The following is a 16202-nucleotide window of genomic DNA, read 5'->3' as shown; positions in this document are numbered from 1 at the left end:
TTTTGAACCCGAACCGTAATTCTCACCCCTATTTTAAAAAGCCACACCCTACTTTGAAAAGCTCAACTCCAGACTGAAATCCTACTTTTCATATTTTGAAACTCTAAGCTTTGTTTGGAAGGCAACTTTGAAAGCCTAGCCTTATTTTTTGAAGCCTAACTCCAAATTCTAAACCTGTTTTAAAACCCGACTTTGAAGAGAGAATCTTATTTGGAAACCCTAACCGCTATTTTGAAAGTCAGCATTTTTCATTCATATTTTTCATATTATATTCAGACATTCAGGAAAAAAAAAACAACCATTGTGTGTAGTAAAACTATATTAAAAAACAAAACAACAACTAGATATTGTAAGGTTTTTTTTTGGCACAGTACTTTTTTGTTTATGAAAAAACAACCAAGTGTTAAGTATTTATAAGTTTTTTTGTGGCAAAAAGGACCTTATGTAGGACCAATGTATAATAAGGCTTTTTTTCCCCCCACTCAAATGACCATGGATAGTAAAACCTTTTATTGATGAAAATAACATGTATAATAAGTTTTCTTCTCTTTTTTTTTGAGAAAAAGGACCATGTACAGTAAGGCTTTTTCTCATGTAAAAACAACCATGTGTGGTCAAAACTTAAAAAATGATATAGTAAAACTTTTTAATAATGAAAATAAACAAATAACCATTTTGTAAAGGTTTTTTTCTAATTGCAAAAAAGGACCATGTATAGTAAGGCTTTTTCTCTACAAAAGAAAAGCATGTGTAGTGAAAAAAAAAACCCGACAATGTTTTTATCCCACAAAATGACCATGTATAGCAAAATGTTTTCGTCATGAAAAAACAAACCTTTTTTGTAAAGTAAGTCTTTTTGTTGTTGTTGAAAAACGGAGCCATTTTGCTCAGCCAAATGGCGCTTGAGCATGTTCGCTGTGAAGGAACATTTGTCCTTGAACGCATTGGAGACAGGAGACATTGAGTCATCTGACAGCGTGCGGAAGAACAGTAGCCAAATTCGGGACCCCCAAAAATATGCCCCCCCCCCTCCCGTCTGCAACACGTGCGCTCATGTTTTATGTCTTTTTCCATTCGGCTTTTCATCACGCTTGATGCGTCTTTTCCATATCGCCGCGCGTGTCTTTTTGGAGCGGGGGGACAAATAACCTCGGGAGTGCTGACGGAGGGACGAGAAGAAAATGCGGACGGGCCGCCCCTCCGGTCCCCGCTCCTCCTGCCGGGCCTTGCGGGTATCCCGCCCGCCCGCCCGCCCGCCCGCCGCGCCGCGATGATGTCATTCCCCAAAATTGGGAAAACAGAAGCCAGGAATGCAAACCGAGTGACGGCGCGGAAATCCATCAGGGGGGCAAGCGGAGTTTTCCGCGCATCTCCGTCCGTTCCGTCTCTGCGCCGACTTGACTCAGCTGGAAAAAACGAGCGCACGCCATCTTTACAAACACGCGTATGTATGCGCGGAGAACATTGGCAAACCTCACAAAGCCAGGCTTATGTCGCACGCATTACTACAAAAATCCGTCTGCCTCTCCATCAAGCGGGCCGGCTAGCTAGCTAGATGGGGGAAATAGCAAGATAGCGAGCTGGCTGCTATTTATCGGGCAGTTAAGGAGCTGGATAAATGGCAAGCTAGCTCGCTAGATAAATAGCGGATCGCTAGCCAGCTTGCCATTCGTTTTACCTATTCATTTTGACATTATCTGTCTGTCTGTCTAGCTAGCTAAACAGCCATCAAGCTAGCTAGCCGTCCACCCATCTAAAACAATGTCGGGATTTTCCATCCTAGGTGGAGAATGAAGCTAAGACGGGCCAGGTTTTGACATTTGCCGCCGAGGTCAAAGTCAAAGTGAGGCCTGCCGTCAAAGTTGCCATAACAACAAAAAAACTGGAGCGGAATCGTCCGAACCGCTGTTGACGGGTCGCCGAGCGCACAAACTCCAGTGGATTTCTCCTCTTGAGTTTTTCTCATGTTTTTGGACTACTTTTGAAAAGGCGTGAACTTTCTACGACTCTGGATTTCAGATCGGAGATGGGACTTTGACCACGCGCTCCCCAAATACGCGCCGTCGTTTCCATGGAGCTAGACACAAAAGCGGCAGGGAGGCAAATACACTGAGAAGCACCTGCAAATATTTGCATGCCAACTCACTGCCAAACCCCCTTTTTTTCATTCAACCACAGATAATTGGGGCCCCAAATGACAATGTACACCTGTAGAAAGAAAGACATACTTTGTTTTGCGCAGGAGTCACTAGCAGGCGATTTAGCAAGACGTTTCTTTCATGTTTCAGGTCGTTTGCTCTTAATTTGAAAAGAAACCTATCATCTTCCGGTCATAACATTAGATTCAGACTTAGCATAATAAAATCTTCTTTTGTTTGCCAACGCAATTTAGCGCGGCGTTGCTTCTTGTTCCAATTCATTGGCTCTTAATTTGAAAAATGACCACAAGAGGGTTTTCTATGGTAGCGGGGACATCCGTTGACATCAGGCGTTTCCTAGCGGCCGAGCTCAAACGAAAGCCGATTCAAAGCTACGCTGGAAAAGCAAGTCTTGGCCCAAAAAAGGAGTTCTCAACCCGGGCAAACCTGGAAAACAAACGCAGGTCGGGGGCGGGGGTGGGGGCACCTGTTACCCGAGACTTCTTTGCAGCGCAACTTTCAAATGGGGAACCGGGCCCAACGGCGAGGGGCCACACGGTTGCCGGGCAACAGTAGACACTTGATAACCGCACACACACACACACACATGGCTCCTTTTGATTTGGCAGCCTCGGGAACAATAGCGTCCGGGCGATGATGTCGTCGGTCATCCCACCAAAGTCCGAGAGCAATGATTCATCTTGGTGAGCGAATCGTCTCGGGCATGATGTCGCATGGGAAACGTCCTTATATGGATGACTTCTCCCCATTCTGTCATTTGAATAATAACGCTTCAGCTTTTATCTGGCTATTATCAACATTGCAAAATTGGAAACATTTCCACGTGTTGAAGGAGCACTTATTCATAGGCTTAGAATGGGCGCACATGGCTCTGGGTGATGGCTACGTAGGGCTAATACCGAAGCAGCGACCGAGACTAGACCAAGACTTTTGGGGCTTGTGACCCAGACGGGACAAAGCCTTTTGGAGAAAGGATAAGGAGGTCGCGCTCAAATGGCTTTCGAAAGGTCCCGTTGAAAGCTCTGTATGTGTGTGTGCGTGTCGAGGACTTGTCAGCGACCGACCGGGCCGCTCGGGCCGAGTCGCTGGCGCTCGTCCAGCCACAGCAAACGAGGCAAGGACACGAGAGAGGAGGAGGGGAATTACAACATCTTCTAAATCGCAAAATAATTGGCATTATTTGTTTTCCAAGTACTCTTCAATATACATGAACGCAAAAGACATAGACGACAAAGATAACGTTCCGTCCCTCCGTCCCTCGTCCCTCCGCGGAACGTGAAGCCATCCATTCCCCTCGTATGGGCTGAGGTCATCTTGACTGTCTTTTTGGCTGAAGGGATGATGCGACGTTCGACGCCGTCCCGGCAATCAAAGACAATTTCTTCTCCTTGTTTTTTCTTTCGGGTTTCGTCGGTCGAACTCGGACCCGACGCTTCATTGGCTTGGTGGCGATTGGCCGATCTTTACCGCGGCAACATTTCTTGATTTTAATATTATTGGAATGTTTTTCTTGCTACTCTATAAATGTGAGGATTCAATATTCTCCAGCAAGCCGGTACCTCATAACATGGCCACTTGTGTGTGTGTGTGTGTGTGTGTGCGTGTGTGTTCACAGCTGCTTTTCATATCTGCCAGATAAGAAAATGTTCAGAAGCAGAAAAGAAGAAAAACATCAATCTAATCCCGTCTTTTTCCCTCCTAAATCTCAGAGCGTGTGATTTTGATCCTTCTCGGGGCTTTGAGCAAACACAAAAATGTGTCGGCCGTGACTGGATTTATGTTTTTCAAACTTTTTCTTGAATATTGGACTCTTCCAAACATATGAAAATGATCAAGAGGACCATTTTATTCCACATTCTTCAGTTGCGTAATCAACAGCAGCGGCGGCACGCTTGGACGTTGCGGATTTTTTTTGGTCCTTTGGGACCGTCTCCCGAATCAAAGGAGGACTTCCACGTCTCTCGTCGGACATTCACTTCGGCACGCAAATAACCAAAAAAAAAAAAGGAAAATTCAGATTACAAGCGATATATTGAATTCCTTTTGAAAATGAACCTTTGACGTCTGTGGCCGTCGTCGGCAGTGAATCAGTCAAATATCCTTCTGGATTTTTAGTCTTAACACTTTGAGTGCCGTTGACGTGAATAGAACGTAGACCGAGGAGTCCCGTTGACAACGATTGACGTCAGCCATTGTTTTTTTTCTATTTGTTATTGTTGAATGTGAATGACAGATGTGTCCACAGTTTTATTTATGTTTGTATTACTGACTAAGAGTTGTGCCATAGGAGGGCGCTGTATTTATTTGGGTTACTTCTGGGCTACCGTATCTGGAACTTCCTTCCTGTGCGCTCGTAGTGTGTTTTTTTTTTGTATTGAGCTGCAGTTGTACGGAGCCTGACGTGTGGCCAGCAGCGGTATTGAATAAACTATGCCCTGAAGGCTAAAGATTATATATCTCTCTCAATCGTCATCTTTTCCTCCCGAATACAACGTGCTGCTTGATAGCTAAAAACGCAACAGGTTATGGGCCCAGGAGTTGTTCGGGAGAAAAGTTTGCCGACTTCCACCGTGTAGAGAAAACACGAGAAGTGTGCCGACGGGCTAGCGTAGCAGGAGCAGGCTAGCATCATGGATCACCGAGGGACAAGCAGGTTGCCTCGACTGGCATTTGACGGAGATGAGAGAAAATATGAGCTGTGGGAGACCAAGATGTTGGGACACTTCCACCTACTAGGGCTGAAGGACACGGTCCTGAGAGAACCGGCTGGAGATGAACAAAGAGCAGCCGACGAGAAGAAAAATGCAGACGCATATGCCGAGATGATACTACTCTTGGATGATAAGAGTCTCTCACTGATTATGAGGGATGCACCCAACGACGGAAGAAAGGCTCTAAAAATATTGAGAGAGTATTATGCCGGGAAGGGAAAACCCCGCATAATCAACCTATACACCACGCTAACGTCGCTTCAAAAGGCCGACAACGAGAGTGTTATGGACTATATTATTAGAGCTGAAACCGCCATAACAGCACTGCGGAATGCAGGTGAGACATTGGGAGATGGTCTGCTTGTGGCTATGATACTGAAAGGACTGCCTGAGAATTATAAGCCATTCGCCATACATGTAGCGCACACAGATGATAATATAACGTTTGCAGATTTCAAAACTAAGCTAAGAAGTTTTGAGGAAACTGAAAATATACGCGCTGAGTCAAGTGACAGTGTAATGAAGACTCAGGGTAGAAGTGTGAGGCGGCCCACCAAAACAAATGGACGTGACCGGCAGAAAGACGACACAGACATGGTGTGCTTCAAGTGCGGCATAAAGGGCCATCGAGCTAAAGATTGTCGACAGAAGACATGGTGTAGTCGCTGCCGTAGTGACACACACAAAGACGCCACATGCAGGCGCAAGGACAAGGACAGTAAAGAGCGACAGGATGGAGCATGTAAAGCCTCGGGAGGAGATGGTGACGAGGACTTCGCGTTCAAGACGAGGGACGTCGACATCAGCACCCAACAGCAGCCAGAAGGCGGCATCCAGGAGAGAGGACTGATGGTGGACACCGGAGCCACGTCCCACATCATCACCGACGCGACCAGGTTTAAAAACTTTGACAACACATTCAGACCGGAAAAGCACAGCGTTGAGTTGGCAGACGGCACCCGTTGCAGCGGGGTCGCACAGAAGAGAGGGCTTGCTGAGGTTTGCCTGATAGACAATAAAGGACAGCGACAAAAGGCGACGCTGAGAGACGCTTTATTCATACCATCATACCCACAAGATATCTTTTCAGTGAAGGCAGGCACTGCGAGAGGAGCCACGGTCGTTTTCAAGGAAGGCAGGGATGCACTGATAACAAAGAACGGTACCAGGTTTGATATACATGTGTATAACAAGTTGTATTATTTGCATACTGAGGGTGAGTCTACTGTTGACAACTGTAATGCATGTCATGACATTCAAACATGGCACGAGATATTAGGCCACTGCAACTACGATGATGTTCTAAAGCTGCAAAATGTGGTTGATGGCATGAAAATCAAAGGTAAGGCATGTAGGCCTGAACAAGAGTGCGAAGTATGTATTCAGGGAAAGTTTGTACAAACGAGAAACAGAGATCCTGATACTAGAGCAAAGGCACCCTTACAGTTAGTCCACACAGACCTTGCAGGTCCTGTGACCACAGAGTCAATTGATGGTTACAGATATGTGCAGTCATTCACTGATGACTACTCAGGTGCAGTGTTTGTATATTTTCTGAAAAGGAAAAGTGACACCGTGTTAGCTACTGAGAAGTTTCTAGCAGACGTATCCCCTTGGGGGAAGGTGTTATGTCTCAGGGGCGATAACGGATGTGAGTATACATGCAATGATTTTCAAACACTGATGACAAAGAATAAAATCAGGCATGAGACGTCAGCTCCGTACTCACCTCACCAGAACGGGACTGCAGAGCGGGGTTGGCGCACTTTATTTGAGATGGGTCGGTGCATGTTAGTGGAGAGTAAGCTACCAAAACCACTATGGCACTATGCAATACAAACAGCAGCGGTTGTACGCAACAGGTGTTTTAACCGGCGTACAGGGCAGACTCCTTACCAGCTGCTGACAGGCAAAAAGGCTAACCTATCTAAAATGCAAAGATTTGGCTCGGTATGTTACACATATAAACAAGACAAGGGAAAACTGGATTCCAGGTGTGACCAGGGACGTTTTGTAGGATACGACAAAAACAGCCCGGCGTACTTCGTTTATCACCCAGACATAAACAGAGTGCTTAAACATAGGCTGGTGAAGTTTGTAAGCAGAACAGCGGTAGAGAAACAGACACAAACATGCGAGACAAATCCAAATGACGAATATGACAGGGTGAGACAGCCTAGAGGTAAGGAAACCACACAGGAGGTTAAGAAAAGCGCAGAGGAGGCTCACGAGCCAAGTGTAAAAAATATGGATGCACCTAGCGGTAATCTAGCACAACAGAGTGTAACAGTTGTTGAACCTGAGAACAAAAGGTATCCGACCAGAGAGAGGAGGAAACCAAGTCACTTAAATGACTATGTATCTGAAGACAGTGATAATGATGTGGTTCACACTACAGTAGATTACTGTTACAGGGCTGTATGTGGTGTTCCACAAACCTTTAGGGAAGCTATGAGATCGGCTAACTCTAAAGAATGGAGGAAAGCAATGGATGAGGAGGTCCAGTCGTTAAACGACAACAACACATTTACTGTGACAACCCTACCAGTAGGCAAGAAAACAGTGGGGGGTAAATGGGTTTACTCCATCAAGAGTGATGTAAATGGAGAAGACAAATACAAAGCAAGATTTGTGGCTAAGGGATACAACCAGGTGATGGGAATAGATTATGGGGAAACGTTTTCACCCACAGCAAACATTACGAGTGTCAGGGTGCTGTTACAAAAAGCGGTCCAGGAGAATCTACTAACACACCAGATGGATGTAAAAACAGCTTATTTGCACGCGCCCATAGACTATGAAATCTACATGAATCCACCAGAGGGTTATGAAGAGAAAGATGATGGTCTAGTCTATAAGCTTGAAAAGTCACTTTATGGCCTTAAACAATCTGGGCGTAACTGGAACAGAGTGTTACATGACTGTCTAATTAAGGACGGGTTCACACAAAATCCAGCCGACCACTGTGTTTATGAAAAAGAGTCAAAAGACGAAAAGGTGATCATAATCATATGGGTCGATGACTTGATCATTGCAGCCAACAATGAGATGGTTCTAAGAGAAGTGAAAGAGGTGCTCGCAGGAAAGTTTAAGATGAAAGATCTGGGTTGCCTTAAACATTTTCTGGGTATCGATTTCTGTCAGTCAAATGGATGTGTAAAAATGTCACAAGAAAGGTACATTAACAAGGTGTTACAGCGTTTTAACATGCAAAACTGTAGAACTAGAGAAACACCCTGTGATCAGAAGCTTGAATATTCTGTGGATGCTGTAAAGATGGATGATTTCAGACTGTACCGGGAGGCTGTAGGCAGCCTGATATACCTATCCACTTGTACCAGACCAGACTTGAGCTTTGTAGTGAGCAGACTATCACAGTATTTTGCTGAGCCTACAGAGGAGCAGTGGGTTACTGTTAAACATGTTCTAAGGTATCTCAAAGGCACTGCTGATAAAGGTCTATGTTTCAGAAGAAACGACAATGAGAAACTAGGCATACAAGCCTATAGTGATGCTGACTGGGCATCTGATACCAGCGACAGGCGCAGTACCACGGGATACTGTATATATCTCAATAAAACCAGCTCACCAGTGTCATGGAAATCTAAGAAACAACCTACGGTTGCCCTTTCAACATGTGAGGCAGAATACATGGCACTGGCTTCTACCATACAAGAGTGTTTATACCTAGAGCAGTTGCTAGAGGGTATTGACAGTTACAAGTATACACAGCCAATTGTACACGAGGACAACCAAGGAACAATCGCTCTTGCTAAAAACCCTGTAAACAGACAGAGGGCTAAACATGTGGATATAAAATACCATTTTATCAGGTCCACTGTAAGTGAGGGGAGAGTAACGTTGGTTTACTGTCCTACGGATGATATGATGGCTGACATTATGACCAAACCTGTAACCAAGATGAAACTGCAGAAGTTTGAATCTGTTATTTTTGGAGTTTGAAATGAGACACAGAGCCCACGTTGATTTTGTTTTTGTTTATTGGTAGCAGAAAGTTCATTTGTTTTGTTTCATATTGAATTCAAGAACCTGTGAACAAGTGGGGGTGTTGAATGTGAATGACAGATGTGTCCACAGTTTTATTTATGTTTGTATTACTGACTAAGAGTTGTGCCATAGGAGGGCGCTGTATTTATTTGGGTTACTTCTGGGCTACCGTATCTGGAACTTCCTTCCTGTGCGCTCGTAGTGTGTTTTTTTTTTGTATTGAGCTGCAGTTGTACGGAGCCTGACGTGTGGCCAGCAGCGGTATTGAATAAACTATGCCCTGAAGGCTAAAGATTATATATCTCTCTCAATCGTCATCTTTTCCTCCCGAATACAACGTGCTGCTTGATAGCTAAAAACGCAACAGTTATTTTTTAAAGGGTCGGTGGTGAAGCTTTGGCCACATTTCAAATATGTTCAAAATTGGCTAGCGTTGAATGCCGGTGACGTTTAACCCTTGCTTGCAACGTGTTGTCATTTTAAACGAGTGAATGTGATTTTTTTTTTTTTTTTGAACTGGACATCAGCACACACACGTGCAAATATTTCAACAGCTTCTCGTGATGCAGCCCAAATCCATTTGAAAGGCTTCCAAAAACGTGTTTTGTTTTTTTTTAAATGACGAGCATACGCATGAAGATTGGGGCTACTATTTGGAAGTGTTGAGAATTGGACGGAGGAGAAATCCCGACATTCAGGGATAAACGTTGACATTTTGTCAAGGATTAGTGGGGCTGTTAGCACACCTGCAAGAGATTTGGCGCCAAGGCCGTTTCGAGGAATGTCCGACTCAACGTGGAGAAAATTCCCGAAAGGCCGCTTCTTGACAGCACGCTTTTGCGGGGCGGAGCGGGGCGGCCCGAAGGCCCGCGCACGTGCTTCGCTTCGCGTCGAGCGGGGCCGCGCAACTCACTTATGTTCAGTCTTGTCCGTTTTTTTTGGCGTTCGAAGATGAAAAGGACCTACCGTGCGCTCCTTCGACGGGGTGACGGACAACTACTGCCACCTTGAGGACAGCGACCACAACTACGAGTACGGCCGATTACGTCAGCGAATCTGTCAAGTACAGGATTTGATTGGAGTTTGCTTTGTTTTGCTCAATTGCTTTACCAACATGAAATAAGCTTGTATAAACAAATAACACAATATCAGGTCATTAGCATATACCGAAATATGTCGTCAAAAATATAAAAGGGTACTCACCCACAGCTTCAAAGACCCCACCCCCGATATTTTTAGGGGTGCGTGTTTTGTTTTTTTTTAATGGTGTTGGACATCCTAAATTGTCCTTCTTGTGCCCCGCGGTTGGCCGGCAACCAGTTCAGGTGTCCAAATTGGGATAGGCGCCAGCAACGGATGTTTTCTGATGCCACAGGAACGGTGCGACTTGCTTTTCAAATTAAGAGCAAATGAATTCGAACACGAAGTTAGACGCCAAGATCCGGTAAAACATTTCAAGCGTCCGACTGGAGAAGGTCCTTAAATAACGAGACGCCATTTTGTTACACGTGTGAGAGGAATTTATTTCAGACAGATTTCATTAATATTAATTCATATTACTATTCACACTTCTATACAAGATGCCATTAAATCCGGAGGTCATTGCAATACTTAGAACAGCAAAAGTCAACCATTTGAAAGACAGCCTAGAAAACAGATGAGGTGAGGAGAGCCGTTTTGTTTCCCCGCTGTAAAAAGTCGGCCGGACGCGTTAGTTTGGATGCCAATTGGTACCCGCTCGGCTTCGTGGCGGTGACACGGAGGAGACAAAAAGTCGACGGCGCGAAGGACGCTCCAAAAACAAAAAAAGGCGAGCTGAGGTCCTCGCCGCTACCTTTTTTTTTTTTTTCCAAGCGTCCGTCATAAACGCACACAAATACCTATACACGAGATAAAAATCGATAAGATTTCGATCGCAATATTAATGATATTACTGGATTCCACGATAAAAGTCAAACGAGAAGTGGAGACGGCGTTCAAATAAAACGGGAGGGCGCGTCCGCGACCCCCCCCAAAAATTCTCCTTCGTCTTCAAGTGGACTGGCCTACTGTGACCCCGAAGCCACGCGGCGTGTTCCCTTTTCAAGCACGTTCCCTTCCTTGAAAGTCTTTCTTTTTTTAAATATCCCCCCCCCCCCAATCGCCCCTTTTCCGTTGGTCCGAAGAAAGCGAGAAGCATTTCATTTTGTTGGCGGCGCTGAGGCAGAAAAACAAGGAGAAAACAAGAAGATGGCACAAGAAGATGGTGGAAAAGGAGGACCAAGACACACTTTGCCGTTAAGTGCATGAAGGGGTTAACAGCGTTCAGCCAGAAACGGGGACCGCCTCTATTTGCGCGCGCGCGTGTGTCGCGAGGTTGAAATGTTCGGCGTTGGCACAAAAAAGCCCAAAACAAAGCAAAAGCGGCCCGCGGACCGGACCAGAGAAAAACATCCACTCCGCTTCCAGTCATTGAGTCCGCCGCCGCCGCCGCCGGCAGGACCGCGGGCAAGAGGCGCGCGCGTGTGTGTGCGTGCGTGTGTGTGTACATATGGATGTATACGCATTTGGAAAAAGGGAAGAGCGCTTTCCTTACAAGAGGAGACAGCAATTGCTCTCTGTGGTTTTTTCTCGGTTTCTTTGACCTGAAAAGAAAGCGGGGACCAGTCAGATTTCACCCACGTAAAAAAAATATCAACATTTCATGTCATGCCTTTTGGTTTCTGCTCAAATGAAATGAATGCTTTTTAAGGGTAATTCATATTTACTCAATACCAAGCGGTGAAAGTTCAATCATAATATTGACGGTAATTTACGACCTTATTTTATTTTACTAAATGTGATGCTTTTTTTTTTACAGTACTTTAAAAAAACAATCAATTTCATGAGTGAGTTTGATGTTTTTTACAGTGTATGCACTGTAAATCGTACACTGTAAAACAAACATCACATTTACTCAATCAAAATGAATCAAAATTTGAAAAAAATTAAATGACATCCTTAATGATCTGTATGCATAAGCAGCTATGAATAAAAAAAAAAAATGTTTTTGTGTGGTTAAACGATCTTTGATACAAACTTAATATTTTTGTTTAGGTGTTGAATCCCCTTTTGTTTTCTATTCAAGGCTAACTTGTGTTAAACATTTATTAAAATCTGTAATTTAATGACTATTTAGTGAATGTTACCGCTTGTAATGTGTTGCCTCATTGTAAATGGGATTGTGAGTGTCTATGGGAAGCGATATAAAGATGAATTGGGATGACGCAATGTAGGAAACGGCGCGGCGCATCCAGATCGCAGACGTCGCTTTTGCTTTTCACGGCTCGCGCGCGAATGAGGAAAGGAGACGAGCGCTCACCGTGAGAGTTGGGCTCGGGAAGCGTCTCCCTGGCAACCAGGTGCATGACGGTGGTTCGGCCAGGGGGCAACTTGAGCGCTGCGAGGAACGCGTGGCGTCATTGCGCAATTTTGAAAAATAAAAAGGGGGTGGGAGGCGAGGCGCTCACCTCCGAGGGTCACGTTGCCGTGAAGGAAGCGGCCCTGGAAGATGAGGCGCAGGATGCCGGGGCTGCTCACGCGCTCCTCCTCCCACCCTGAGCCACAAACACAAAAAAATCGAGGCGGAGCACCCGACTGACGCTTGTCCCATCACAGCGGAAGTAAGAACGCAGCCCGCGGAAAAATACACGGCACGTGGCTTATGCCTCCATCTTCCTCCAATGGCGTCGAAAGAAAAAAAAAAAAGAGAATTTCTACACTGCCGTTCATAGCACGCATGCTTTTAGCCTTCATTTTGGGGAAAAAAGCTCGTGTTATATTCTGGGAATGAGGCTATTTGATGACACGCGCCGAAGCAAGCCGTCGGGCCACCCGGTGGGGCGCCAGCTACCGGCTTCACCCCGCTCACGCAAGTATTAGCCCCGGTCGCGGGTTAGCGCTACTCAAATGGCTTTCCCAAGACCAAAAAGCAAGTCTCACCCGTGGGCCAGTTTTCAAAGACGTGCTTGGCGATGTCCGTGGCGGAGTCGTTGGGCGAGAAGGTGAAGTCCTCAGTCTTCCCGCTGACCAGGATGAGGCGGAGGTGAACCTGACGCACGGGAGCCACGGCCCCATCAGAAACGCCGCGCAATCCCCCGTCCGCCCTCGCCTCCATCCGCGGGGAGACGGGCGTTCCGATTTGGCCATGTGCAAAGTAAAAAAAAAAAAAGGGGGGGGGGGGGGGGGGGGGCAGCTCCCACGTGTCCGTCTGTCTCCCGGTCTAATGCGATAACCGCAGGTGTCCCAGACAGCCCTGGGCCGCGTTATTACATTTGCGTGGCCGACGCGTAGCAAGGGGGGGCGGAGGGGAGGGGGGGCCGCCGCGAAGCGACACGCCGGAACAAAGAACCAAAAGCGGAACGGGGACCCCAAACGGGCAGCGGGAATTCCAAAAGCCTCCGACATACATTTGTGACGTCAAGGAAAATTTCAAAACATTTGGAGGTTCACTTCACAATAGCGTTGCGCCAATTCATCAATTCAATGATTAAAAATGCTCTTGATTTCACCAACTGACGGAATGTTTCATTTCCCGGGTGGGAAATTGTTTTCTGCAGGTGCGGGGCCGAGGCTTTCACGTGAAATTGTGTCAAATTCCCGGCGCCCGGCCGGCGTGAAGAAAGGATGGAGGTGAGGGGAACAAAGAGACTGAAGCAGGAGGTGCGCCGTCCCGGCCGGGCAATCCCGCCCTCTGATCTGTTTACAAATACGACCCCCCCCCCCCCGCCCGCCGCGAACCGAATAACCTCAAAGCGGGCTTCTGCAGCCGCGTCATATTAAGGAGCTTCCCCTCCGCGCCAAATGAAAACAAGCTGCAATCTGCCCCGTTTCCCGTGGCAACAAGGTCCGCGTCCTTGAGCTTCTCCAATCCACATCAAATCCTTCAAACGGCTCTTTAGAAATGACTTTTTTTTTGTGTTTGTTTTGATCACGATAATGAGGGACTAGTGGGGGCTCTCAACAGCTTAGCCGCTCTTGATGGCCTTACGTGTTATTCTTCGCCGCCATTTTCCTTATGTTTTGCATTTTTGCTATTCAAATATTGACTATTTTCCACAATTTCCCATTTTCGACCCCCAAAAGTGCCATTGATTTACCTTTGGGAGATTTGACAGTTCGCATTTAAAGCTCTCCCATTTCACATTCACAACGTTTAGCTCATTCATTTCACCTTCGGATCATTCCCCATACTCCAATAAATCACATTTTCTCACAATTTTCCTACTGTCACCCCCAAAAGTCCCACTCATCCAATTCATTTGATCCGAATTTGAAAAGAAAGGCGGCGTTCCCGTCACGACTAGGCACGGGCCAATAATGGGAATGGCAAAATACGTCCATTCGGTCGCCGACAAAAGGCTTTGACCTAAGAACTAACTGTTGCGGGAAAACTTTTATTTTACTGCAGGAAAGCGTTTTATTTCACGCAAGGTCTAACATTCTATCCGCATATTCCTGTATGCGAAATCTGCAGCATTGAACAGCCTTGGAATATATTTATGTTAGTATAGATATGTAAAGATAAGGGTGATGCCACTGAACATTTTGAGGGGTTGAAAGATAAAAATAGATTTGTACATATTTGACAATGTTTTGACCTTTTCAAAGTCAGCTCAAATCCAACTTTATATAATCTACAAAAATGGCTAGGAAAAAATATTTTAAAATGACATATTTGAGACTTACAAAGCTGTCTCTCATCCACAAATTCAGTTTGGCAACGTTTACGGTTCCAAAAAGTGACGCTAGAATATTTACGACAGTATGTGCCATCTCGCCCTCTCTTATTTAGCCGACCATGAAAGTCAACACTCGCCGGGAGAGAAGTAATACATATATATTTGGACATTGATCTGTTTGCGTGTCGGTGATTGGGTAGCGGGGGCGCGGCGCTCAGGACTTAGCGCCGACCGGGGTACAATCAACGCGCCTTCAAAGGAAAGTAGGGCAATGTTTTAACCGAGATTAGACAGATGGCGTTCGCGGGGGCAGCGGTCGCCGTCTCGGCTAAGTGTTTACGGACACGGGTTAATCCTGCACCCCGGACCCGCGCACCTAGCTACGCAAGCCAAAACACACTCCGGGAAGAATAATATTCACTGTAGATTTCTTTACGCGCAGCATCCTAGGGCGGAGGTGTCAAACTGAAGGCCCGGGGCCGGATCTGGCCCGCCGCATCATTTTAGGCGGCCCGTGAGAGTAAATGGCATTTCTCGACGAACCGCCGAAATCGGAAATCGTCTTCGCTTTCACAGACGTTGAAATGGAGCTACTCGGTTTCGATCCGCCGAAATTGTTCATCGAATGGGATCGGAAAGTCGATTCCCGCTCAAAATACGAAGACCCCCGAATCGGAATCGAATCTTCCCGCCCCTACTCCGGGGGGATGGAACCATGATGAATTTGGCGCTGCGTTTTTGAAGCTGAAAAGTGATCAAATTCAGCGTTGCCGATTGAGACCGGGAACGTGACGGCACAGATATGACACGATGCTCAGTTGGGCTTTTGACGGGCTGTGACGTCACGGCGAGAAGGGCTACGTGTGATACGTCGACGGTCCGAATTACGTATCGAAGAGGCTGACTGACCATGTCGAGGTCCCGGTGGGTGCTCATGGCTCGGCGAGGAGACGAGGCAGTGTAGCCGGAGCGGAGAGGGAGGGGGAGGGGGGCAGGACTGGTGGGCTTCAGCTGCAGCAGACGGGGCCAGAGCCCTGCCGGTGCACAAAAACAACACGGCGACGTGAGCGAATATGGAGCCAAACGTGACATGGGGACGAAAACATCGAGCGCATCCTAGAGAAGTGGAGTGAAGGAGGGGGGTCGTCGTCCCCTAGTGTTAGCATTAGCTTACGCCAAAGCTGCCGCCGCTGGCTACGAGGAAGCTAAGCAGCTAAACGCAAAATGCACGCCGTCCATTTGCCTGACGTCGAGCTCACCTGCATTTGACGACGGCGGTCCGAAATGCGCATTCAGCGGCGTGGAAAGGTCATCGAGTGGTGGCCGCTTTCCCGACGAGGGAGGCAGAAAAAAAAATCGAGTGCAGCCGGAGAAGGCAGTGGAGCTCGTCGGCTAATGGACGGCGAGAAGCCGGATGTCAGCTGATTGTAAACACACATAACTGCCGCGAGGCACGCTGGGAAATGACGTTCCCTGTACTGGCTTTCACCAGTAAACTACAATCCCGCTTTTGGAGCAAAAAACGCAATGAAGCTGAGTGTCACGTAATTTTGAGTCAAGTAAACAATGATTTTGTTAGTATTCTAAATCATTGCTGATGTATATCTAACAACGTTGTTTTTTTT

At 46.5% G+C, this 16202-nt stretch overlaps 1 protein-coding gene and 1 long non-coding RNA gene across 3 annotated transcripts; one reads left to right on the top strand and one right to left on the bottom strand.

The window, feature by feature from the left end:
- The first annotated feature begins 997 nt into the window (after positions 1 to 997).
- LOC148413334 (uncharacterized) lies at positions 998 to 9175 on the top strand. Its single transcript, XR_015867561.1, has 2 exons — positions 998 to 1444; positions 1784 to 9175. It is a non-coding gene; the product is annotated as an uncharacterized LOC148413334 (long non-coding RNA).
- A 1200-nt stretch (positions 9176 to 10375) lies between these two features.
- On the bottom strand, positions 10376 to 16004 carry ubl3b (ubiquitin-like 3b). 2 transcript variants are annotated; one of them, XM_088430873.1, is made up of 6 exons: positions 15837 to 16004; positions 15487 to 15611; positions 12839 to 12947; positions 12367 to 12453; positions 12219 to 12296; positions 10376 to 11502 (listed from the first exon to the last, which is right to left on the bottom strand). In XM_088430873.1, exons 2-6 carry the CDS (start codon positions 15511 to 15513, stop codon positions 11450 to 11452), a joined length of 354 nt encoding a protein of 117 aa, XP_088286999.1. In that variant the 5' UTR covers positions 15514 to 15611; positions 15837 to 16004; the 3' UTR covers positions 10376 to 11449. The 2 variants fall into 2 exon arrangements, with proteins under 2 accessions (XP_088286999.1, XP_088286998.1); XM_088430872.1 differs by lacking the exons at positions 15487 to 15611; positions 15837 to 16004 and having other exon boundaries at positions 12839 to 13079.
- Positions 16005 to 16202: the final 198 nt, after the last annotated feature.

The sequence above is a fragment of the Hippichthys cyanospilos genome, chromosome 13 (assembly GCF_059441005.1).
Source record: "Hippichthys cyanospilos isolate Australia breed blue-spotted pipefish chromosome 13, RoL_Hcya_1.0, whole genome shotgun sequence".
NCBI classification, from domain to species: Eukaryota; Metazoa; Chordata; class Actinopteri; order Syngnathiformes; family Syngnathidae; genus Hippichthys; species Hippichthys cyanospilos.
This window is presented reverse-complemented; position numbering and strand designations above follow the sequence as displayed.

Excerpts from the sequence above, each read along its gene's own strand:
- ubl3b (XM_088430872.1), bottom strand. The coding sequence starts at position 13,013 with ATGGAGGCGAGGGCGGACGGGGGATTGCGCGGCGTTTCTGATGGGGCC. Across the intron at positions 12,454-12,838 it reads CTTTGAAAACTGGCCCACGG|GGTGGGAGGAGGAGCGCGTG; the intron begins GTGAGACTTGCT and ends TTTGTGGCTCAG. Across the intron at positions 11,503-12,218 it reads TCCCGAGCCCAACTCTCACG|GTCAAAGAAACCGAGAAAAA; the intron begins GTGAGCGCTCGT and ends CTTTCTTTTCAG.